The 27311-nt window shown below is 40.1% G+C and overlaps 1 protein-coding gene across 1 annotated transcript in view; it reads left to right on the forward strand.

Annotated features, from left to right (window-relative positions):
- Positions 1–2134: 2134 nt before the first annotated feature.
- Trpc6 (transient receptor potential cation channel subfamily C member 6) overlaps positions 2135–27311 on the forward strand; it is a 116469-nt gene continuing 91292 nt past the window's right edge. Inside the window, exon 1 of the mRNA XM_021172271.2 lies at positions 2135–2591. Within this exon, the coding sequence (XP_021027930.1) occupies positions 2425–2591 (167 nt within the window). The 5' untranslated portion in view covers positions 2135–2424. The remainder of the gene's footprint in view (positions 2592–27311) is intronic.

Genomic DNA, 27311 nt, shown 5'->3' on the forward strand with positions numbered 1-27311 from the left:
CCATCTGGTAATCTCTGGAGTTAGTTGTTATAGTTGTCTCTGTTTAGAGATTGGAGCAGAGGCTGTGTTCCACTCACCAGAAGTCTTAAGATCCTGTGGTGGCTGTCCTGGGTAGCTGGTGGTGTCAGCTGACTCTGCGCCCTAGCTACCCTGGTGCTGGTTGGACCGGAAGGGGCTTGTGCACCTACTCTTTCCTGTAATTCTTTAAGGGGTGTTTGTGTTCCTTCTTTAAGACCTTCTACTTGTTTAGCAGTGTTTCCCTGTAACTCTTTAAGGGATTTTTGTGCTTCCTCTTTAAAGCCTTCTACCTGTTTAGCTGTGTTCTCCTGTATTTATATAAGTGAGTTATTTATTTCCTTCTTAAAATTCTCTACCAGCATCATGAGATATGATTTTAAATCTGAGTCTTGCTTTTTGGGTGTGTTGGTGTATCCAGGACTCACTGTGTTGGGAGTGCTGGGTTCTGATGGTGGTGAGTGGTCTTGGTTTCTGTTAGTAAGATTCTTAAGTTTGCCTTTCCCCATCTGGTAATATCTGGCACTAGTTGTTATAGCTATCACTGGAGCTTTTTCCTCCTGTGATTCTGTTAGCCTCTGTCACCCCGCCTGCGAGTCTACTCTCTCCTGAATCTCTGTGGTCAGAGTACTCTCTGCAGGCAAGCTCTCCTCGTGCACGGAAGGTGCACAGAGGTCTGGAGCTCACTTGTGCTTCCTGGCTGAATATGAAGGCCTGAAAGGGGCCCTGTCCTAGAAGGTATGTTGCTTCTGCAGCCCTAGTGCTCTCCTGTGCAGACTGGTCTCTGAGGGACCTGGGATAGAAGATTGTATGTGCTTTTAAATTTATATGTTTTTTTTTCTTCATCTTTTCTTTTGAGGCAGATTGTGACTCTGTAGGCCAGGCTTGCTTGGAACTCATATGTAGTCAAGGTTAGACTTGAACTCACCCCAATCTTCTGCCTCAGGATTCCAAGTGCAAGGTTTAGAGGTGAGTGTTATATGTTCTGATTATTTAACCAACATTTCTCTTTCCTGGGAGCACTGTTAGGACAGACAGTCCTTTAACTGATTGCCCCTGAATCCTAAAATGGTTGTTGGTATGCATTAAATAGTGATGAATAGTGAGTGAATGGATTCTTAATTTTCTTTTAATTCAACCACTACAAATACTCATTTATTGTGTGTGTGTGTGTGTGCGTGTGCGTGTGTCTGTCTGTCTGTCAGTCTATCTCTGTGTGACTTTCTGTGTATCTGTCTCTGTGTGCAACTGAGCATAGGGTGGGGAATTTGAATGCCCATGTGCATCAATTTAAGTTCTCTTTCTCTGTCAACCCTCCACCAGACTTTTTCAAGCAGGGATCACTGGTTAGCTGGCCAGCCAGCTTCACATTAGAGATGCCCTTCACTAAGGAAGACTGCTATGTAAATACTGGAGACCCCAACGCATGTCCCCATTCTTTTGCTCCAAGCACTTTAACCAGTGAGAGAAATCCCATTTGTTCTTGTTGAGAAGGTTTTGATTTTGACAGATGTATGCCAATTGATCAGATTTTTAAAACAAGTTTTCAAAGCAGTTAGGACATTGGAGAAAATACACCAGGCAGAGCCACGATTTAAGGCATTCAAATGAATCAGGAAGGATTTTCCTTAAAGCAAGCAGACATCAACGGAAAATGCCTTTTTTCTGTTGGTTTTTTCAGGAACCAGGAACATTCCACGGTAAGAACACAGACTGCTCTTCCATTACGTCGGAGCTTGGGAATGGGAGAGAAACATCTCAAGAAAATGAAGGAAGCGTGGAAGAAGGAGAAGATCCTGATTTCTGAGTGTTACTTAAAAGAAACTTCCTCCAAAGCCCTCCCTTAGTGTTACTTAAGAACCCTACTTTGGGAGCAGTTTACCCTCCTAAGCCCAAATAAAGAGCGTGCCTGGCTCCCACTAGTTTAGTTTATTCTAGCTCTGCAAGTTGTGGCTTCCAGACAGGGGTCGGCGGATTTCTGGACGGTCCTTTCGATCCCTTTAAAGGTGGGGATCGTGACGGAGGATGTGGGGGAAGAAGGCGGGAGGCGAGGGCTGGAGAGTCACGGTTGACATAGTAACTCTTCAGCGGCTCTCCCTGGCGGCTGCCACTGAGGCCCCGCCTGTGCCCTCTGCCTGGGAGCTTGGGGCCGCCTGTCTGCGCGGTCCGGATGCGCTCAGGTCAAGGTTCCCTTCGCGGCTGTCTCCCAAGCCCCTAACTAGTGACTTCCACTCTGGCGGGCAGGGAAGCCATTGGCAGAACCTAGCCAGTCAGGAATCTGCATCTATTCCCTCATTATCCTCTCCCTGGCATTGCTTTGCTCCGGGCCAGCTCAGTTGGTGACGCGGCCCCTTCTCTCCAGGTTCCCATCCACGGAAGCAGGGGTGCAGGCCGGCCAGGCACTGTGCCATGAGCCAGAGCCCGAGGTTCGTGACCCGGAGGGGCGGCTCTCCGAAGGCTGCCTCTGGAGCGGGCACGCGGCGCAACGAGAGCCAGGACTATCTGCTGATGGACGAGCTGGGAGACGACGGCTACCCACAGCTCCCGCTGCCACCATATGGCTACTACCCTAGCTTGTAAGTATGGGCGAGGGCAGCATGGGTTACACGAGTGGGTCCCGTGCGCGCCTCAACAGTGCTGTCTCTCCAGACTCCCAGACAAGCGAGGGGTGCGAGCGCAGATGGGATGAGGCTGGCTGCTGGTGAGCACTCAAAGGCTGCGCTCACCCTCAGATTGAGCCCATGTGGTTCCCGCCCCACTACTGGTGGTGGGATACCAGGTCACCACAGGGGACCTAAAGCTTGTCACCATAGGGGGAAGGAGAGCTATGCTTGGTCAATGTCTACAGCTCCTGCTACCCTGAGGAACTCTGCTCAACAGGCACGATCTGATCAGGTTCCAGTCTTTGCTCCAGTGATAAGATTTGTGTGATCAGAACTCTAAGGGTCTTTGAAGAAACCCACCATAGTGCACTCTCCAGTTCTACCAAGTCCTCTGGTCTTGAGCACGGATTACTTAGGGAGAGAATGGGCAACCTCCTTCTCACCCTGGAGCTGAGATTAAACGGGGGAGATAGACCTCAGGATTTTGTACGTAGGATAGAAAAACAGAGACCAGTTCTTTATTAGTGGCATCTCAATAACTACGAGCCCTTTTTAACAACAGCAACAGCAGCAGCAACAACAACAACAACTGACCCCCCCCCCTCCATTAGGTTGGTGACAGTGGTGCTGGGAAGGGACAGACAGCAGATAATAGAATGGAGAAACAAAGTCTTCCTTTCTCTTTTGCCCCTGGCAGGCTGTGAGCACTTGTGTAGTAGACCGACAGTATTTCTGGCTCTTTACACCTTCCCTTAATCTCTGCTTGACCGAATACCCAGGTTTCCTGGCCTGTCACAGCCTTCCGCAAGCTGTTTCCTGGGAAAGCCATTATCAGTTTGGTTAGCTCTTCTAGAGTATGGAGGGAGGGTGATATCCAACCCACCTCCATTGGGGGGGGGGGAACCTGGCATACCCTGATGACATAGCTTGGCTTTTAGGGCTGTGATCAGGGCTGAGAGAGTCAAAGCCTGCTCTGGTTTATTTTCTTGGTGAGAGCTGAGCCCCCAGGAAATGGGGCATCTACATTTTCTTGAGGATGAAAAAAAAAAAAAAACAAAAACCAAAAGTTGGATGTGGTTCCATTCATCTGAGCTGTGCAAGTCAAACACATCTACTCTAACTGACCCTTCCATTTCTGGGAAATTAAGATATAATTCAGACAACATAAAACTCACCTCTTAAGTTATACTGTCCAGCATTTTTTTCCTAATGTAATAGTCATTACCTTTTGTATTCACAGTCTATAGGTAATTTCAGGACATTTTTGTCAATGTTATATTTGCTGTCCAATTAGAAATCTCTTTCTTTCTTTCCTTCCTTCTGCCTCCGTCCCTGAGGGTGTGCAGGGGTGGTACTGTGCAGATGTGCTTGCCCACATGTTAGTGTGTAGAGGCCAGAGATGGACATAGATTGTCTTCCTCTACAGTGCTCCATATTACTTTTTGGGGGACAGGGTCTCTCACTGACCTGAAGTTCATCATTTTGCTTAGACTGGCAGACTGGACTCTAACCAGATGCTGGGGATCTGAACGTGGGTCCTCATGATTTTGCAATAGGCAGTTTTACCAACTAAGCCCTCTCCCAGCCCTAAAATGTTCTGTCTCTTCAGACAGACTTAAAACTTCTCAAACTTTGATAGGCACATGATCACCTGGAGATTCTGCTAAAACTCCAGTTCCCAAGGTCTTAGATGTAGCTGGATGTTAGATATGCTCCTGGATAGTATAACACTAAAGACAAGAAGATGCATGGCAAGAAGAAATAATTATAGAAAAATGAATTGACCCTAGAATTTCATACATAGCTATCTGCAGTTTTCCTGTGAAGCTGGGCCAGGTGGTCCATACCCGTAGTCTTAGCCGCATAGGAGGTTTCAAGTTTGAGATTAGTCTGGGCAGCATGAGGAGACCTTGTCTTGGAACTGAGTTCTGCCAAGCTCTGACACTATTTAGTAACATTATCAACTAGCTAAATTAAGGGATTTAGTAACTGGATGCCTTTTCAAAAATAAGATGGTCTCATTAACAGAACATGTTTATTCTACAATTTCTATTTTGATTTATTTCTTTGTCTTTAGGAAAATGTTTTGCTTTAAATACTTATTCTGTTATCAGCAGTGAGATTAAATAAAGTAAGAATTCCAAGTTCTCTGAACACTTTATATAATGTCTTCAAATGTAATTTGCTGTTTAAACCACTAATTTCTTTAAATTACTATTGTATATAATAATTTGTATACAATTATATATTCGATAATTGTATATTTAGAGCAGGTCTCTAAATATACTATTTAGAGCAAAAGTACTTTTCTCCTTCAGGTTAGGAGTTTCAGCCCACTCTTCATGTGGACAGGTAAGGAACAGGATGCGGAAAGACACTGTAATGGGCTTCACCTCATGATGGGCACCATTCGTTGACTCATGTTGAGAGTGAACCATTCACAACAATTAAACCTTTTCTTTCTCAAATCTGTTATTTCCCAAAAAAGTTCAGGGTTATTTTAGTCCACTGTGCTCTCTGTCAAAGTTTTAAGATTTTACAGTCGAATGAAAATATAACTGGAAAAGTTTAGCCAGTAAACACCAGTTCTTCCATATGTACGACACAGGAGAAAATGCTGAAGAGAATCATTTCCCTTTGGTAGAGTCTTTTAAGCTTGTGAATGGGTGACTTTTGTTTTTCATTTCCTTCTTCTTTTTTTTCCACAGTCAGATGTTTGCTGGTGGATTTGTAGCAACCACTGTTGCATCTCAGGTACAGGGTAGCTAGTTTCTCAAATCTTTGAGATTTCCCTATAAGATTCCAGAGCTTTGTTAATGGCTATTCTGGTGATACAAATTCACCTACTCTCACTAACAAATTTTCTTTCATATCTCTCTTCTCTCTCTTTTTAAAAATAAGTTTATTTATTTTTAAAAATATTTGTTTATTTTTATTTCTATGAGTACACTACACTGTAACTGTCTCCAGAAGAGCGCATCAGATTCCATTACAGATGGTTGTGAGCCACCATGTGGTTGCTGGAAATTGAACTCAGTGCTCTTAACCGCTGAGCCATCTCTCTAGCCCCACATTTCTCTTCTTAAAAAGAATGTTTGTACATGTAGTTTTAGGGCTTGACTTCTGAGGATTGTGGGAAATTATCTTGTGGAGACGGACTGCACATTCTCAAGCTTTGGAAAGTGGGAGTGTAAACATTTTAATGATAGTGCTTTTGAAATAAAGATTATCACTTTCTTTTCTAACTTCCAATTAGGAATGTTATATCCTATTACAGTCATTTTGAGTGATGAATCAAATAGAGTCTCAAGTCTCGTCAAGGCCCCAGGAGCTCCTTTATTTAAAGGTGTGTCTCTAGTCACACCTTTAAAACTACTATAAAAACTTATGCTACCATAAGTTTTTCTTGTTGCTTTAAACTAACATTATCAGATTGGTCATTGTTTCAGGTTTTTTTTTCCATGTCATTATTCACCATCTGAATATAATAGTAACAATTCAATGATTTATAACCCAATGACCAATTGAACTAAATCAACTAGTCTCTGTTGTTTTGAAACACTTTAATTTCAAACTAGAATTAAAACCACTTGCCACTTGTGTGTGTGTGTGTGGTATGTGCATGGAGTTTGATCCCTGGGGTCTGATCTGGGGAGGGAAAAATTAACTTTGGAAAAATATCCTCAGATTTCTGTATGTATACTGTACAGTAATGTACACCCCCAATAAATAAGTGTAAAAATTATACCATTATAGCAAGCATACTGTAATAATATATGTTAAAATATTTTCAAACATTAGTAACTTGACAGGCTGGGAATAGATATAGCTTCATGGTAAGATGCTTGTCAGCATAGCCAAGGTCCCTGGATTTGATCAAAAGTACCACAAAACAAAACAAGAACATTATTTAAATTGCTAAAAAATTATAAGGGATTGCTGTATGTCAGGAACAAAGATACCAGAGAGAATATAAAGTGGGAAAAGTCTGAGCTGTAAATGAGGTGAGAGCTAGAACTGAGCTGTAGCTTGACTGAAACCAGGACTCTCAGAATACTGAGATGTTAGGGTAGAAAAATGATGCCCACTAGCAGCGAGTCAGAACAATTATCAGGAAGAAGACATTTCCACCCCTGGCAATTTTAACTGGAGATACTCATCAAGCCTAGGATCTTAGTGTATTAACCCTGACCCTAAGTCATGAAGAAGGAATAGTCCCATCCATGTTGACTGATTAGGAGATTCATCCACGAGAAAGTCACTGAAAACAGGCTCACTACAACCAGTGACTGAGCACACTGGGAAACAGTTAAGTCAGAGAGTGAGGTAACAGCAGAACCCAGTACACAGCAAGCTGAAAACAGCAGTATTAGGGCCTTAGAAACTAAGAATAACAGTGTAACCAGGGGAAAGATGTAAAGTTAGTGTGTATAAAATATCACAATATAAAAACAGAAAACCTTATGGAAAGAATGAAACTTAGAAAGTGACAGATGGAACATCTACAAAAGAAAAGAGTGCAATTCTATTTTACAAAGTTTTTATCAAAATTATTGACTTATTGTATATATGCATATATGTGTGAGAATACACTCATAGAAGAAAATAATCCAATTCTATGTTTAAAGTTGATTACAAGTGTGTATATGTACATGTTTGTGTGCATGTGCGTGTGTGTTTGTGTGTGTGTTATGTGCATGGTGATTGCACGTGACTGCAGCTGTGTGCTCCTGTGTGCATGTGGAGGACAGAGCAGGACTTTGAGTGTGATTTTCTATGGTTCTTTGCCTTACTCCCTCTTATAGTGAGGCAAGGTCTCTCTCTGACCCATCTGCTTCTCTTTCAGCTAGCCTGGTTGGCTCGTAAGCTTTTGGAATCAATTAGTCTCTACCTCCTGATGCTGGTCTTACAGGTTTATGCAACCATATATGAATTTTTCCCCTTGGGTTCTGGGGATTTGAACTTGGATCCTCATGTTTGCAGAACAAGCACTCTCATCTCTTCAAACCTCAAAGAAATATTTAATTCCATTTTATATTTCCTATTATGAAAACAAAAATACACAGTTGGTGTTTTGAACTCAGTGAGAATCGTAATTAACTGTTATTCCCTTTGAAATAACATCAGTAACACTAATGACAAATCCTGAATGTTGGTTAAAGCAGGGAAATAGATCATCTATTCATGAAAAATATAACTCCATTTTTATTTTTGAGATAGAGTTTCACTAGTTTGTCCAGGTTAACATTGAGCTCATGATGTAGTAAAGGTTGAACTCCTGCTGAGTGCTGAAATTACAGGTGTGGAGCACCATACATGGCTGAAAATACAATTCTTAGAGAAAAAACTCAATGAAACAATTAAAAATACAATTTGGAGATAGCATATTCCAAATGCAGAGATATATAGAAACATCAATGACTATCAACCAATGTTTAATGGTAAAAAAGTTTATGTTCTAGAGCCGTGTCTCAGGGGAAAAGCAGGTGTGAAAATCAATGTTGGTTTTGGTTTTCCAGTTTCATTTAGGGATCAGTACTTCCCTAGCCACTCACAATACAGAAGGGTCTCACCCTTGACTTAATGGAGTGGGCTTTGCAGACAGACACACTTTATTTTTTTCAAAATGTTCCATGGCTTGAGGTAATTAATAACCACTGGGAAACACTGATTGTCATGAAAAATGTTTTTACAGCACAGGATTGTACAATGAATGACCCTCAGATGCACTTGACCATCTGTAGCAGTCTCTCTAGTTAGAGTGTTGTTAATGTCTAAGGAAATGGCACATCATTTTTCTCCATACAGTTATGTCCCCTGGGTTGTCAGAACTAACTTCCCAGGACAATTTGTCTTTTAGAGAGTAAAAATCATTTAAAAAGGACATTTTGTTGAGTCCACTCTTCCTTTTTTTCTTTCTCTGTTTCATTAAAATGCTAGCTATAATTGGATCTAATGAGTTAAATTACCATTTGTGATTGCTCTTTGTTTAGGAGTGTTCTGCTGGTTTCAATGCAAGGAGACATCTTCATCTTTACACCATGTTTCAATTAAACCCTGGCATTTAAAATTTGGTATGCGTCTCAAGATTCTAAACCGCTGGAGTTGACTGAATCACATTTCTTACACAAACAAGTGTTACAGCTATCCCATAGCACATGGCTGTGACATAACTGGCTTCCCTTTCAGCTAATTGAGGCTTTAGGAAGAGAAGAAAAAAATTCTAAGAAGAATTGTATACAATGCAATGTAAGTTTCTGTTTCTACAGACAGCTGATCCAAAATATTTACCTCTATCTGGGGGATCTCACATTTTTGGGATACCTACTCTGTAGTAAGTCTTTTTCTTGTACAAATGTGGTTGAGTCTTAAAAGCAGCCACTTGGCTATTTTTAATGTTTGTTTTACAAATAATGATGGAGAAATTTACAGATGTTAGGCATGAGCAGGAAATTATAAAGCTGGCAAGTCTTCATGCAAGCCCAACCCAATGCATTTCAGAAGCACATGTGGCACGCATGTACAGAAAGATCTTTTACCCTCTCAGCATCCCACACAATCATGCTTGTACACACAAACCGGGCTCAGCACAGCATCATCCCTCCCTTATGCTTTCTTCCTTTTACATTAGATAATATGAAAAGTCACATGCTGGCTCTGATATGTGCAGCAGAGATATCTGTGACATGCTCAATATATTCAGAAGACAGGAGAACAAAGACTATGAATCTGCAAGACACTAGGCATCTTTGACTATGTCTTTCTATTTTAAAAGTGTTCTCCATCTTTCCTGGTCAGAGTCAACCTACGTACCCCAGACATTTAATTGCTTTCTGAATCTATTTACTCATCTCTATTGACCTGACATGGTTACATCCAGTAAAGAGAATTTAAAAATTTATTGTGGACTTTTAAATTAATTAACTAATTAACATCCCAGGCACTGCCCATGTTCCCGGTTCCCCCTCACTGAGACCCTCCGCTATTTCTTTTCCTCTTCTCCTCTGAGAAGGTGGAGCTCCCCTGGTTATCATGCCACCTTGGTGCATCAAGTCTCTCCCACTGAGGCCAGTCACAGAAACCAACCAAAGAACACACATGTCCTAGAATGAGGCTCCCTGCACATATGCAGCAGATGTGCAGCTCAATCTCCATGTGGGCACCCCAACAACTGGAGTGGAGGCTCTCCCTAATGCTGTAACCTACCTGTGGCATTGTGGACTTTTCCATGCTTCAGAGATATTAAGCAGTTCAAACTGGAATAAAAGCTGTGAGGTGTGAACATTCCAAACTCTTATTTTACTGACAAGGAAAGAATCACATAGCTAAAAGGTTGATGGATATAAAATAATTTTTTTTCTTACCTGATCATGAATACTTCACATTCAAGAAATGACTTTCCTGAATCCTTTTTATCTGAGACTCTTGAATGGCCCTGTATTCTACACAGTGCTGTCCTAAACGACAAACAGAATATTGGTGTAGGAACAGTTTTAAGATTTATTCATTTACTTATCATTATTATTATAACTATTATTATGTGTGTGTGCATACATGTGTGTATGTATGTGTTTGTGTATACATGTGTGCAGATGCAGTGAAAACTGTAGAGGGCATTAGACATCCCTGGAGCTGGAGTTGCAGGATGTTGTGATCTGCTTGATGTGGGCACTGGGAACCAAACTCACGCAAGAGCAAGTACTTTTAACCCCTGAGTCATTTCCTCAGCTTCTACTATAGGTTTTTTGTTTGTTTGTTTGTTTTTTGGTTTTTTTTTTTTTTTTTTGGTTTTTAACTCAAGTTATGCAATTGATTGGTCGGATGCAATTAAACTGACTTCATAGTTATATGTTTCCAGAGCACTGCTTAAAGAACCCAATTCACTGCTGTTCCTTATGGATTTCCTACAGTTCCTGACATACACACACATACACATTTATTTATTTCTTATGCGTGTCGAAAATATTTCACACTATTTTTAGGATCTACTTTTGAACTTTTATCCCCCACTGAACTCATGGAGGCTATTGCCTCTAATGTTCCCATAGGCACTGCTGATTAAAGATATGTCACAGCAATGACAGCTACCCAACAGAGCTTCAGTGCAGAGGCTTACAATATAAAGACACACTCACTTTCAGGCTTGTTAAATAGGAGAAATGGGCTGATCACTAGGAGAAGCCAGCTCTCCCAGCAGTCATGAATTGCTGGTACTTCTCAGTCCAGGGGTGAGACCCCATGGAACAACCCCTCTGCACATTAGCATGTCTACTGATACTGACATTGTTCTGGTCTTGTTTATGTAACTATTTCCAGGAGAGACCGTTTCACACCAGACTGCTTTGTATTCTGGTTCTTATAGTCTTTCTGCCCCTTCTTCCATAATGTTCCCTGAATAAATGCAGGAATTGTGATGTAGATGTATCCATTGGGGCTGGGCACCCCATGATCTGTTGGTCTTTAATGGGGCTGGGCTCCTCATGATCTGTTTGTCTTTGATGATGTCTAATTGTGGTTGTCTGTAATGAGCTCCATTTGCTGTAAAGAGATACTTCTTTGATGATGGGTATATTTATCTGTGGGTATAAAGAGAAGGTTTAGAATATAGTAATGCTGGTCTAGCAGAATGATGATTCTTTCTAAGATCTGTGACCTCACTTACTCTGTGAAGTTGGCTAGGTTTCTAGTCCCAGGCATGGGAACAAACATTCTTTCCTTTCGAGTGGATCTTATGATCAGTTAGGCAGCTGTTGGTTACCACGGACAAGCGAGTATCGCTTATTATACCTTTATGAATATCTTGTCATGCTGCTCATTGCTGAGATTCATAGGTGCTGCAGCTGAATAAAGCTTGCTTCCTTCATTAGCAGTATGCACAGTATTCCCTAGTTCTATGTAGGCTAGACTTCAGGAAGGAGGCTTTTAGTTAGATTTTGCTAGAATCATCCAAGTCCTATATCCTAAGTGTATGATATCTTCAGCAGTAGGGTCTTACCCTCAACCTCTGGGAGTCAACCATCAATAGTCTAGACTGTTGGGAGACACTTGGACTCCCCTGACCAACACTTCAATAGGAGATTTCTCATGTCCGCTATTTTTTTTGGGGGGGGGCTGTGGTTCTTTTGGGGACCATTGTCATATGTGTATGTAGATAAATACATATTTAAATGTCTTTTTTTTTTTTTTTTTGGTTTTTCGAGACAGGGTTTCTCTGTATAGCCCTGGCTGTCCTGGAACTCACTTTGTAGACCAGGCTGGCCTCGAACTCAGAAATCCGCCTGCCTCTGCCTCCCGAGTGCTGGGATTAAAGGCGTGCGCCACCACGCCCGGCCCATATTTAAATGTCTTATGTATAATTTCTACTAAGTGTAAAATAATATGGTTCCTTGAGGCTTTGTCACACATTGATGTTATTTGTCCTGTTTCCTCTCTTCTCCTTCTGTATTGACCTCTCTCCTCCCTCTTGGATCCTCACCCCACTTGGAGCCCTTCTCTACTTTTTCATTTCCCATTTTATATCACTTGTACCTTACTGTTTTCCTCTCAAGAGAGCCCTCCACTCCCACTATAGTCCCTTTGTACTTTCCTGGTTTCTGTGCTTATTTCATGTTGTAGACTCATATCTTAAGGTTTAGAGATAAGAATCACAGATGAGAGACCATGTAACATTTTATCAGGGTCTGAGCAACCTTACGCACTGTGAGATTTTCTAGGTCCATCTATTTACCTGCAAATTTTATGACTGCATTTTTTTTTTTTACAGCTAAATAGTATTCCACTAATATACAAACCACACTGTAACACATTTATCTGGCCCCTCCATTTGTTATTTAGTGCAAAGTTAAGCTCTGAAATCACATATAACAAAATAGACCCTGCAGGATTCATGTGTGTGTGTGTGTGTGTGTGTGTATGCAATAGTGATGACCAAAGAAAAAGCCATCAATTTGAGAGTTGTGGGGCACAGAAGGCATGGGAGAGAGAGTACCTGGAAAGGGTTGGATAGGGAAGGGGAAATGATGTAATTTTCTTTAAATTAAAAATGTAGTTTAAAAATAGGAGAAACATATATCCTGTAATTATGAAATATAATGCCCAGTATGCTGGAACTATATGAAAGGGTAAGGGCAACCATCTTTTACGGTCTGTTGCAAATTTCACTGGCTTGCACTTTATATTTTCTAGCTGACAATAGAAATATTGTTGTTCTTTGTTTTATTTACATTAACTTGCTGGGTTCTCATGGGAAACCCAGTGGTAATCACTATAATTTCCACTTGGAAGAGAAGAAAAGAGGAAAGAGAAGTTCAGAATGACCCAAGCTCTTCTTCAGCTCATTGCATTGCTTTTTACAGAGAGCTTATTATTTCACACATTTTTCCTTTAAAGTTTCATAAAAAGCCTACATATAAATTAAAAATTAGAATTAGTTTTAAGGTTAGATTTCTTTGTTTTATTTTATGCATATGGGTATTTTTCTTGCATATATTAATGCATTCCTGGTAACCGTGGAAGTAAGAAGATGGTGTTGGTTCTTTTGGAACTGGGGATAGGGATTTCCATGAGCCACTGTGTGGGGGCTGACAACTGAATACAGGTCCTCTGCAAGAGCAACGGGTGCTCTTTGACACAATTCTCTATGGTTAACAATGCCAATAGAAATAATGGTATCTAACACTTAGTATTTCTTCTGTGACTAGTACAGTTCTAGTAAGTTTATTCCGTGTATGAACTTATTCGGTTCTCCCAGCATTTCTCAGAGGAATTTATCATCACCTGCATTTTGAGATGAAGATATGATATGTGTGTAAATTAAAGAATTTGTTAAAGAATCCAGCTAATTCTGATCTCATGCAGAGTACCTCCACCATTAATATTGCTTTGATCAAAACCCAATATATTTGACCAATAATAGGTTTATTTCACTGTTTAATGATTGTTGGAAATGCGTCTTTTGAAAAGACAGATGAGAAACTTTTGTTGCTTTAGTTAAAGGAGTCTTGGTTTGAACTGTGAGACATGTAATGTTTGAGAGAGCTCTGGACATTAGCACAATGCCAGGGAGAGGGAAGACAGCAAGTTTCACTGGTAAAGTGATAGGGAGAGACTGTGAAATGGGAGGTGGGATGGAGAGCCAGTGTGGCAATTTCGCTGAAAGAACATTAGAAAAGAAATGTTAGGAAAACGTGGATATTGTTAGAACACAAACTTCACACACCCCACAAGAGCCTACACTCCAAGTAAGGACCATTGCCCTGGGTGGCACTTCTTAGTGGCATGCTCCAATCCTCCCTTAGGAACTCATTAGAAATTCTGCTTGCCAGGTTCTGCGCTACAGCTCCTGAATCAGAAACTCCAAGAGATTCATTGTCAACCATCTCAGAGTGAATTACACACAACCCCCGAACAGCTGTTTGTCTCATCACAGTCCTGTCCTCTCTCTTGTCTTGTGAGTCTTTGCTGTTGCATCTATGGCTATTGACAATTACAGAAGTGTGACTACTATAGTGGTAGAGAAGTTCTGCATTTTCTCTGTCCCATATGGCAGTCCTCTGTGTTGGAGGATGTGGAATATGCGAATAAAAGTGGGAAGTGACTTCTAACTTTGTTTAATCTTCATCAATGTCCATTGTTTTATGTGGCTGGGCCAGAACATTGATCAGTTTCTTGAAGCACTGGCAGAGGAAACATGACTAAAGGGTGCATTGTGTTCCAGGCACTAGCTTAGCATTTTATACGTGCAAACTCTTTAATACCCAACAGAAACTCTATGAAGTAGGCTTATTGTTTCTTTCCACGTTACAGATAGGGAAAAATGTGCAAACTTATGAAGTAATCCTCCAAAAGTCATGTGTTTAATTAATCCAGGTGGGATTCAAACTCAAGTACTTTGATGTCATGGTACATATCTACAATGCTCTTTCTGTACTCTTGGATAAGTAAGATGATATTTTTAATACTTTCTTTCAAACTCATATTTCAAATGGGTCAGGAACAAGGGCAAAGATCATTTTCCCATTTATGTTTTAATTTATGATGGTATTCTAAAATGGGAAGTTTTACAGAAACAGACATTTTCATATGGCTCAATAATTAAAAAAATAAAGAGAAAAGAGAAAAGGATGACAGCATGGTTTGCAATGGGGTTTGCTGTGGGAAATTCTGGGATTCAGGATGAGGTCACAGTTCTCTTGAAGGCTGGAACTTCCCCAACTGAACTCTGAGCACATCCATTGTGCTCATTCCACTTCCAATACTCCTCCTCCTTCCCCTCCCCCCCTCCTCCTATGCATATTTCTCTCTTCAGTTGCAGATTTTAGTTTTTGTGTCTTCTCTTTCTTTTATGAGATTTTCTTTTATCAATTTTCAGGAGAATAAGAAGAAGGAGACACACAAACATTAGGAACTGCCATGATCATAGCCACTTTGAGGTTTTTAAATCTAATTTTTTATGTTAATAAATGTTCATGTGTTGTAACATGATAACAGAATAGATCACTCCTCTCTGTGGATTGACTTGTAGGCAATGATCGATCAAATCAATGAGATGCTCCAGGGAACAAGCTCAGTCTATTGACTCCTGCTGACTGACTGCTGTCCTGGTCTCCAACATCAGTTCTCTTTGTGTTTTCAACCTTTTTTTTTTTTTTTTTAACAACAAATGGCTGCTGCTCCTGATGCTGTAGCTCTTCTTCCCTGAGACAGGTTATGCTTGCCTTGTTTCTATCAGGTCATTCCTCAAAGAATCGTCAGCTTTCTCTGAAGTCCACATTGCTTCTCCTTAGAGCTCCCATAATTCTCTGGGGAAACTTACTGGAACTTTTTAGATACTTCAGTACAAGGACATTCTGAGGTGTTCTGATACTAAGGGCAGGATCTAGGGTTGAGTACTATGCTCATAACATTTAGAACAATGTGATATACAAAAAATGCCTGATGCATGGATTAGTTTAGCCAATTCAAATTCATCCACCAATAAGAAAAAGTTAAGAAGTTTGATGAAAAGATAGGAAGGGTAGGGGACATATTTTCTGTGAAGCTGCCCTTCATGACAATGACAATCTCTATTTGGCTTTGATCAATAATTGTAATGAAGCACTAGAGCCTTCTGTTCCTTTGATTTCTGAAGTTAGGTGGACAGCCCTTTCTTTTTCACAAGGTGACCAGACATCACTTTAAAAATGAACTGATAAAAAGATATATTGAATAAAATGTGGATATGTGTAAGTTTTTGGAGAAATAAATCTTTAAAACATGATGTTGATAATATTTCTTTCACATCACCAAGATATTTTTTGAGTTCTCTGGAAAAACTTCTGGGCAGTGTCCACAGCAGGTCGTAATTATTAAGGCTTAACGTCTGTGGTCATAATGTCATGAAAAACCATTCCAGAGAGACTTGCTGAGACGGAGCATGTTGAACTTTACAAATGAAAAATTATTTATATAAAATTCTTAATGTTTTATGTTCCCCACTGTAGAATAAAAATGACTTGCTCTCAAAGAGATCTGGTACATCCTGCTGTAAGCACAAATATTTCTTAATGTTTGTTTTATATTAAAAGTTTGCATCTGATTCCACAATGTTCCCATGTTAACTTCTCCCAGAGAGATGTAATGTGTTTATCTATAACTTTGTGTGTCATTAGGCTGTACCACAAGCTCAGGGGTATTTGTTCTAAAATTGGGGAAAAGCCCATGACTCACACTGATGACTGCACAAAAGAAAATATAAACGTAACTACTCTCTAAGCTCAGAGCATGAACAAACATACAGCCCATAGGACCCTTCTCAGACAGGAAAAGGAAGTTATGGGACTGAGAGGAAGTCTTTAAAGGGTATGGGATAGCAGAGAGGGCTTAGTGCAGCTTGGTGAAAGAGTAGGATGCCCTGTCACAGAGTCGAAAAAGAAGATATTTTTGAACAGAAGAAATAATAAAGAGCCACCATATGGTCCATGACCAGCTGACCCCAAGCCTAAAGCATCCTGCCTTTGAAGAATCAGGAAAAAAAAAAAAAGCTTATTTCACACCAAAAAGGGGGTTAGTTGTATAATCACCTATTGATATATAAGTCGCATGACATGACTCCAAAATCTACAGTTCCCTTGTTGCTAGCTATGTCCTTGTGGCCTAGCACAGAATGTGGGCTCAGAGAGACATCAGCACTCAGTGTGAGCTGTGGGACAAGAGAAACACCAATCTGACCTTGAAAAAGCCAAAGCTGCAGAGTGGAGCCATGATAGCTGTCTCCAGACTTAGCAACAGAGAAGACAAGCCTAGAAAAGGCAGGAAGGGAAGAAGTCAAATGTCCAAGACATGAGTGCTTAGCAGGAGGACAGAGTACTGAAGGGTACAGGGCTGATGAGGCAACCTCTAGCTTTGTCAGTCCAGTGGCTAAGCATTTCAGCTTGAAGCTTAGCGACTATTGCTCACTACCTTTTAATTAGTAAGGAAACTCGTTGATTGGCTGTTTTCCATGTTCTTTTGTTCCTCCCTGACTCTTCATGTGAGGGTCCTGATTTTCTTTCTCTCCTTGCTTGGTTTGGGCAGCCACTCCCTGAAACAGGCTAGGCTGGGAGGAGACTGCAGAGGTTACCATTGTGCAACAGCGTTGCCAGGGAAACCCACCCACCATATTCCCAGTCCTTATAGGTTTTACCCAGATTCCTGCAAGCCTGGGAAATGGTAAAGAGTCAAGCACAATGAGCTGTTGTTCCTCCCTTACCAAATCCAGTTTCAGTGTTGCTCTTCTTTGAAATAACCACATGTGTCCAGTTAATACAATAAGTATAGCATTTATGCAAATGAAGGCTTTATAAATGAGTGTAGGTAAATCTAAACTGTAAACTTTGGGTCCAATTCAATACAACTCTTCAGTTAATGGACAGGCAGAAGTAGAGAGAGACAGCTTCCCCTTTGAGCTCATCCTGTTGAAACCCAGGGTGTAGTGCTCTGTCTCACATCCATTGCACTGCCCACTCTGGTATCTCTGCCTGGAGTACTGATCGTTTTTGCTTATTTATAGAATCAATTGCATTGATCACAGTAGTTTAGACTTCACCTACCTCTAAATTCAGTGGAGACTCCAGCATTTCCACTCTTTATTCTGTGCACAGTACATGTAAATACCCTCCCAACATTTCTCCACTGAGTTATGAGATCTTGCAACAGCGTGCAGAACAAGGCAGGCACTTACAAAACGCTTCCTCCCACTGTCCCCTGCTAGCAGCACATTAAGTCTTACAAGCATTTTTTGTGGAGGGAGTGATCCTTGAGTGCTTTGACTCCTCTAATGCTAACTGTGGAGCTAAAAGAGGGTGAAGAGAAGGCCTTTTGACAGGTATAGGATCCTGCACAGTTCTTAGTGGTGTGGCATAGCTGTTATGTCTACAGGTGAACTGGCTGAATGCAAAGGCACCCTGGAGACTTCTTTAGTGTTTTTATTTTATTGTCTCGGAGTTTTATATAATAATTTTAGTAATTTCACATTATATTCTCTTCTCTCACTCCTCCTCTCTGGTTGGAGCTCTTCCTCTCAACAAGCTCCGCCTCCTATTTTCCTGTCTTATTTTATGTGCTGCATCCTGAATTTAACTGGAGTTTCTCATTTGAGCATGAACAGGAGGTTGCTTACTAGAACATGGGCAACTTTTTAGTGGCTATACCACTGAAGAAAATGACAACCCTTCTCTAGCATCCATTAACTGCTAATAGTTCCTCACCAACTTATGGTGAAATGTTAAAGGGTCTATTAGTCTTGTTCAGATAGGTGGCCCTAAAGTATTTTTTTTTCTGTAGGATAATGGTCCACACATGGACTGTTATTACAACTTCAGGCTAAAATTGATGTCAAGAGCCTGATCTGATTGGTGACCAAGTCAAAAGGACTTAGTGGGCAGTTAAAAATATGTACTCAGCCTATGGTGGCATCTGTCTGCTTTTGTTCACTCAGCATGAATTGGAATATTGGCAGTGACAGAGGTGCAGGAAAAGGAAGACAAAGTTGAATGTGGAAGAGACAAAATCCAACATGTAAAGCAAATGTATTAGGGTCGGAATCCAGGGCATATGCAAGACATCTCTTTTCCAGGCTGGAGCAACTGTGGCTACCCAGGCTAGCTCAGGTTCATGGTCCTGACTCAGCCAGAGCAGAAGGAGATGGACGTTGTTTCTTTCTTGGTGTGCTTTATCCCATGACCATGATTTGGCTTCCCATTAGAACCCACTTCCATAATTTCTGCAGATATAGACTTAAAGGCACCCTCTATTTTCATATGTCTAGTAGTAAAAGATTTTTCTAATATCTAAAAAAAAAAAGATTCCTTGGTTCTGATATTTTTACCTTACATCTGCCCTTTGGAACAGAAAAGCCACTCTGACTCAAGTTTGACGAAGTTCATCACTGCCTTTCATAAACATGCCCTGTCATATTCATGTCTGTTATTCTCGGCCCCCCCTAGAGCCCAGAATTAGACAAAGTGCTTTTCCGCTGGGATAAAATTCCTTCTCCACACCAGTAGAAAGAGCAATACATAAGTTCTAAGGAAGATACACAGTTTGAGACATCTACTCTCTTCATAAGAGATTTAGTAAAACTAGGATTTCATTTCTTCTAGGATCTGTTGTGAAGGATTAAGTTATGCCTCCTTTTAAAATAATCTGGGAAATGAATCAGCAAATATGAGAAGAAAAAGAAATCCCCAGAGCAGAACTTGATTTCTGACTTGGTGGCTCAGTTTCTGTTCAATGTTGACACAACCTTAATTATTTGGTACAAATCTTTCCCAGAACATTTTTTTCTCTTGACATGCAAACTACTGCAACAGAAGCTGATAGACATGTTGAGAGCCAAGTCATTCAGACAGTTACACAAATCTGTCTCCTATGCTGTCATTCAAACATGGGTCATATGGCCTTCCTCTCGCCACCATCTTTATTACTTATTTCTCCTGTGTGTCTAGATGTGATTCAGACATTGACTTTGATAACTTTAGTTTGTTTATTTAAAGAAAATCATAACTTTCTGGATGCTAGATATAATGAATGAACATAGAGAAAGCCTGCAATATTAGTGATGTCAATCATGATGAGAGACCTGGGATTTCCAGTTGCATATTTACAAGATAACCTGCCATAGTTTTGTAGATACTGGGAAAAGACACTAATTTACTTCTTGGTCTCAGGTAATCAGGTTTCTATTACAGCAATGACAGCAACCAATGTGTTCTCAATTCTGAATTGCTTTCCCATGCCCTGATTTCTTCATGGATGTGCAAAAGGATGAGATGTTACCTGTACCTCCAGAGAGGTGTGTGATAGAGTTCTGTTTACCTACTGTAGAGAGCAAGAATCTTGACAGGTCCTCAGCTCAGTACAGGGACATTCTATCTTAGAAGACTGATTGCTGTACCATTCTTGAAAACATTCTTATAAAAGTTACACTATTGCCTCATCCCAAAGTGTGTAGGGACTCTAGACACAGCTAGAGTTAACTGAATCTTAGGGATCTGTTCGAGTTGCTAATAGGTAGAGTTATTTTACTGGGAGAAGGAGCTGGGGATTGCTCACATAATACCTGCACAAGAACAAGCTAGTCAAAATTCCAGTATATTTTCTCCAGGCCTCATTCTACTGAAGCAATAGAAGGAGGGTACTTCCAGGAATAGGTTTGGTGTATTCCAGGAATAACAAAGAAATAAATCCTGGCCTCTGGAGCATAGCAGAAGATGGTGAGCAGCGAGCTCTAAGATATCCATTTGATTTTTCTCCAGAGAACTTGTAAAGGGATTTATATACAAACTGATTGCAGTAGGAGACAATTATAGTTTCTTTTACCAAAGCAAAGATACAGTCTGACTTTATTCTTTAAGAAAGATAGACTTTTGAGTAGGAGATAAGGCTAGACACTGGAGACCAGTTAGGGGCCTAACGCACAACAGAGATGACAGGAACATAAACTACGGTTTTATAAGTTGATATATTTCTAAAGAGTGGATTCCAGATAGATGTAGTTTGTTGTATAGATATTAGCTGTAGGAAAAAGAAAAAGAGATCATGACTACTCCAAAGCAGATGTGGTGTCCATCTGTTGAGTGGAAGCCAACTGGACAACAGAAGAAATGGAATCTGAGTCTCACATTGGACATTTAAATTGCAAATGCTTATTAGATTTCCATATATGCTCAGAATGGAAGAGTCAGCAGGACCTAGTAATATGGACTTATTAGAGTTAAATATGAAATGGATTTTTGGAGGCATGAATCAAAGTAGACTAGACAGGACATCAATCCTGGGACAACAACAAAAACAGGAATAAATAAACTGGCCATTGAATTTTCAGCATGAAAGTCAATAATAGCATTGATCAAGAGTGCTTGCTGGCATAAACATACCTACCTGATGAAATAGCTTGAAGAGAATTTGGCTGTAGAGAACGGAGACAGTGGGACTATTTGACAGTTTTGAAAATGTTTGCTATCTGGACTCTGCCTGTCTCTTTTCTCCAACATATGTCAGGTACCTTCTACCAATTAACATTAGCAGATAACAGTTAAACTGATGTCTTCTACAAATCACATCAGTACATGGCAGTGAAACTAATGTCTTCTAACTATTAGCATTGGTAGATAACAGTCAAGCTGAAAGTGTTGACTGAAATAAAGACATGAAAAATGATTGCCTCAAGGTTAGTATATTAAGTTAGAGCATAATTGAAATCATAAAATAAGACAGGCTCACTGATGTTTTGATGTAATGTTAGTAATTTTCTTTGAGCCTCATGTAGATTTTGTTTTGGTATATTGTTGTAATTTTTTAGTTTGTCTCCTACCAATCACAATCAATTATACCATATTTGAATTATGCAGTCAACCTTTGTTTGTGTGAAATTTTCAATCTTTTGATTGTGTAATGAGAAATTAAATTGTAGAATGGGAAATTTAAAACTGCCTTCAAGCAGCTCAAGTACAGAAATCTTCAAAATTTTGATTTTTATATTTTTTTACAGCTCTAGCAATAATAATAATAACAATAATAATACTTTTCTTTGTAGACTCTTCCCTGTTATCTACAGCCAATATATAAATAACTTCTCATAGAAATCACTGGCTCATTTTATATTTATACCCCACTAATAAGTGCACACTGCTGAGAGAGAAGTATATAGCCACAGTTAAATGTCAGTGAGTATGTCCTATAAATGGAGAACATTAGTTAACTTGTATTCAGATCAGCAGAGTCACTTATGAAGATTCCTCCTACTGATCTGGTGGGCTGTGCCTTTAAACTGAGATACTCAGACACAAGAAAGAAGATAAAAAATAATTTCCATTGAAAGTCGCTAATTTTCTATGCTTTGATCTTATACATTTAAAGGAAAAGTGATGTTAATTACTTAAACATAATGAATGCCTTAGAGTAATGATAAATCTACATTTTGTTCTCATTTTTATTGCGAGACAGCACACTCATACATGTAATAAACTATCTGATCCAAAATATAAAGAATTCAGAAAGCTAGATATCAAGAAAGCAAATAATCCAATTAAAAAGTTGCAGTATAGATAGAATTCTTAAAAGTGGGAACACAAACGGCTGAGAAACACTAAGAAGTGTTTGACAGTCTTAGCTACCTTACACCCATCTGACTGGCTAAGATCAGTGATACAAGTGACAGCACATGCTGGCAAGGATGAGGAATAAGGGGGACACTATTGCTGGTGAGAATGCAGACTTGTGTAGTCACCGTGTAAATCAGTATGGACACTCCTTAGGAAAATGCAGATCAATCTACTTTAAGATCCAGGTACACCACTCTTGGGCATCTACTCAAAGAATGCTTTATCCTCTCACATGGACACTTGTTCAGTCATGTTCATTCCTACTCTAGTAATAATAACCAAAAATTGGAAACAAGCTCAACAGATGAATGGATAAAGAAAATGTGGTACATTTCCACAACGGAGTATTCCTCAGCCTTTAAAAAATTGAATCATGAAATACACATGTAAATGTATGGAACTAGAAAAAATTATTCTAAGTGAGGTATCCCTAACCCAGAAAGATAAATATGGTATTCACTTGCATGAGGAAAATGAAGAGGTCAGCTCAGGAACTTTAGAAAACTCCACTGGACCCCTCCCCTCCTGGAAGAGAAAGGTCATAAAGAGCATAGGCAACCCCCCTCCGGAAGGGAGGGGCTAATTACATTCCTCAGACCACAGGGAGGAGGGACTGGCCACCAGGTACTGGCCACCCATGGGTAGGGGAGGCCCAGAGCTCATAGACACATTTCGTGACCATTGGCCACTTACCTCATTACCTAAAGATGAATCAGTTTAAAAATCAGTGTTCTGCCAATCACATTGTATCTAATGGCTGCTGCCTTGAGAACTATGTAAAGGCTTGCCAGACTGGCTGTCATGGTCATTCTCTCTCTCCATGTGCACTGCGACCCCAACATGTTGATACAATAAATTCCTCTTGCCTTTTGCATTGATTCTCAGCTCTGTGTCATTCACTCAGGGAGTCCCTGTTAAGCTAAGGCTCACCAGGATCTTACAATATTAGCTGTTAAGTCAACAATAACCAAGCTGAAAACCACAGCGGTTACATATGGAGTAAGACATGAATCAGGACAAACAGATCTCAGTCGGAAAGGGAAATAGAATAGATAATTATGCATGGATGGGAAGCAATGGAATGGGAGAATCAAGTAGGAATTGGGAGAGGAGGGGGGCACTGAGAAGAGAAACAGATAAATTTAAGGGACATTTGAGGGATTGTATGGAAATCCAATACTGTAGAATCTTCCTAAAATATACACATAATAAGGAAGATAGCCCAAACTGGACATCAGTGACCAAATAAAACTTGCAGTACTGGGGATTAGGTCATATTTAATTGAGTTGTTGACCAAAGGGATCCTATGGGAATTCCTAAACAAACTAGGCTGTTGCTATAGGTTGCTTTTCACAACTGATGGCAAAGTTCCATTGCTGAAGACACCTGCACATTTCAGTGGACATGGAAAATTAGAAGTTGTGCCTACAGAGAGTCTTCACCCTTACTTGTTAGCATCCTTACTATAGCTACCAAAAAAGAAAACACCAACCAGGCCATAAGCATGTTGGTCTACACTAGTGTCCTGTCTGCAAGATATGCTATAGCAATGGTGACACAAAACTTGTAGAAGTAACCAACTAATCTGACTTATGGACAGCTTCACAAGATGGTATACATACTCAACACTGCTTGGGTGACCAAGCCAAACCAAACCAAACCAAACCAAACGAAAAAAACAAAAAAGCCAAACTGAGACTAGATAGCTCAGAGAGTGACCCAGGATAAAAATAAACAATCATGTTCTAAAAGCAAACAAACAAATAAAAACCCAAAGAAACAACAACAAAAGTAGAAATAAAATGACTCCTAGTGATATTCTGCTACAGGCATAAATCAGTACCAGCCATTATCAGACAAGCTTCCTCCTGCAGTCGTTGGGAACAAATACAGAGACCCACAGCCAGACATTGTGTAGAGAATGAGAGACCTTGGAACACTCATCTCTAAATAGGATGTCTGCATCAAAGGATGTCTGCATCAACTTCTCTCCCCTACCCCAGGCCTCAGAGAGTCCTCCCTACAGAAGAAGTGACAGAAAGAATGTAGAGCCAGAGGGGATGGAAGACAGCAAAAGCAAAACAAAACAAAAGCAAAAGCAAGAACAAAACAAAAGCAAAAGCAATGCCCTCTAAATCAGCATGATAAAAGCTCATATGCACACACAGAGATCAAGTCACAGGGTCTGCACCAGGTTCTCTGTATATATTATAGCTTTCAGTTTAGTGTTTCTATGGGATTCCTGAATGTGGGAATGAGTAGGTCTCTGTTTCTTGTTCCTTCACTTGGGATCTTTTCCTTCTGTTGGTTTGTTTTGTCTAATTCTGATGTGTTAGTTTTTACCTTATCTTACTATATTTTGTTATTATCTTTTAGAAACCTATGTGTTTTCTAATGAGAGACAGAAAAGGAGGGAGTCTGGAGGAGGGAAGGGAGAGAACTGGGAGGAGTGGAGGAAGGCTAAACCATAATCTGCATAAATGAGGTGACAGAAAAATAGATTTTCTGCTTTTGTTTTTCTTTTTCTTTTTGTTTTTGTTTTTTTGAGACAGGGTTTCTCTGTATAGCTCTGGCTGTCCTGGAATTCACTCTGTAGACCAGGCTGGCCTCGAACTCAGAAATCTGCCTGCCTCTGCCTCCCAAGTGCTGGAATTAAAGGCGTGCGCCACCACCACCTGGCTATATATTTTCAATAAAGGAAAATATATACATACAGTTCATATCAGGCTATGCCCACAAACCTCTTCCCAATCAGTCTTGTTGGGATAATTTCTTTGTTTTTACTTATCATTTACCACTCTGTATTTACCCTATTGTAGCCTTCCTTCAAATGCATTGGGCTACTTGTGTTCTTTCATGCTTTGCTTAATGTGCTCACAAGATAATTTGAGATTCATCAACTTTATATGATTATTTCTATTCATGCCTCTGTATTTTCCCATTGCATAAAAGCACAATAATTGATTTATGCACTCTATTATGCTAGGTACTTGTGTTATTTCTAGATTTAGATGATTATAGTCAATTCTGCTGTGGACATTCATATCTGCATGTTTTGGATACTTTCAGGTGTTATAGAGCCACATTGTAAACTTTTTAAATTTATTAGAAAGTCAGAAGGGACACAGCAATGGTAGAGTTAATGAAGTCTTTACCTTATAAATGTGGGGCTGAGTTTGATCTTCAGAAACTATGTTTAAATACTGTCTTGTGTGGTAGCATGCAAGGAGGAAGAGGCAAGAGGATCCCCAAGGCTGTCTAGTCAGCCCTGCCTAATTGATGAGCTTCAGGTCACTTAGTAACCATCTCGAGGAAGGTGGGCAGCATTCCCAAGGACAACTAAGATTTTCCTTTGACCTCTATATACATGTTCACATGAACATTGCTCAGTCAAAAAAAATCACTTGCTTCACAGGCATGAAAACCTAAGCCTGATAAGCAAACCTAGGGAAGATGCTGGGCATGGTGCAACCCCAGCAATGGTTTCTTAGGAGGCAGAGACAGGCAGCTCTCTGGAAAGCTCTTTGCTCTGCTAGTCTGACCTATGTGGTAAGTTCCAGGCTTTAGAGAAGGTACCTGAGAAATGACTCCTAAAGTGGTCTTCTGACCTCCACAAACTTGTATAAAAATTTCCTCATGTACACCCATATCTACCTGTGTATTCTCTCTCCCCACACCCACAATGTGGGTGTACAAAAACTTCAGGTCCTTAATTATAATAACTGCTTCAAATATCTGATAGCAATATTTGACTTATATCTATTGTATAGTACAGTACCAACTAATAAAATTTTGGAAAGTTTTATTATGTGGCCAAGCTGTGAAGTGGATATCTAAGAGAACTGATAACTCCTGAAATACTCAGAGCTTTACCAGATAATGCTAAACTGAATTTCAAACATCTTTCCAGATTCTCTTCTATCAGGGTCTGAGCATCCACCTTGGCCAACTTTGGAACAAAGTTTGGCTCAGACTGTATTAGTCTCTGAGTCCCGCTAGAACAAGGGATCCCAAACTGAGTGCCCTTCTACAGCAGAAGTCTCTTACCTTCCATTTCTGGAAGCTACAAAGCTGACATGAGATGTTAGTTAGCAACCTTATTTTCTCCTCAGGGCTGTCTTCTCTTTGTAGGTATCTCTAAGTTCAAATCTTCTTCCCACTCCCATACTGTTTGATTAGAGCCCATTCTAATAATCTCACCTTCATTTGATGACTCCTGTTCAGATTCAATCTCATATAAGGTCACAATTAGTGACACTGGTTTAGGACTTAATTGTGTTCATTGTGTGAATTTTGAGGCTGAGGAACACAACTCGACCCTTTACAGATTTTTTTAGATGTCTTAATAGTTTCAAATCTCACAGAAATTTCATGCTATCTAATTATAGTTTTACTTTTCTTTACCAGAGTTTGAGCAAGTCCTCTACATATGTGTTCTCTTGTTAAACTTTAAACATAGCAAAGCTAAGCCCTGGCTATGGTTGGCAAGATGGATCAGAGGGCCGAGGGCTCTTGTCACCAAGCCCATTGACCCAAGTTCAATCCAGGGCACTCATAACTGTGTTTGACATTTACACACATGCAGTGGAACACATAGAAAACACAGATTCAGATAAAATACATACCTACACATACTTACATATGTACATATATAGTCAGAGTAAAAATGCACTGGCCATCTAAGTTTTCACTCCCTCGGCTCTGTACCTGTCCCATCCTTTTCTGAGATCCCTGTCTCTGCTTGCTCTTTGATTCCTGTTCTATTTGGATTCATCTTTACATTATGATTTATTTTCAATTTTGTGTTGCAAAATGGTCTCCTAATCTATGGCTTATTTCTTTCGTGTGTATGTGTTCTTTTATTTTTTTTAATATTTTTTTATATTACGTATTTTCCTCAATTACATTTCCAATGCTATCCCAAAAGTCCCCCATACCCCCCCCCCCACTTCCCTACCCACCATTCACATTCTTTTGGCATTCCCCTGTACTGGGGCATATAAAGTTTGCGTGTCCAATGGGCCTCTCTTTCCAGTGATGGCCAACTAGGCCATCTTTTGATACATATGC

This window comes from Mus caroli, chromosome 9 (assembly GCF_900094665.2).
Source record: "Mus caroli chromosome 9, CAROLI_EIJ_v1.1, whole genome shotgun sequence".
Taxonomy (NCBI): domain Eukaryota; kingdom Metazoa; phylum Chordata; class Mammalia; order Rodentia; family Muridae; genus Mus; species Mus caroli.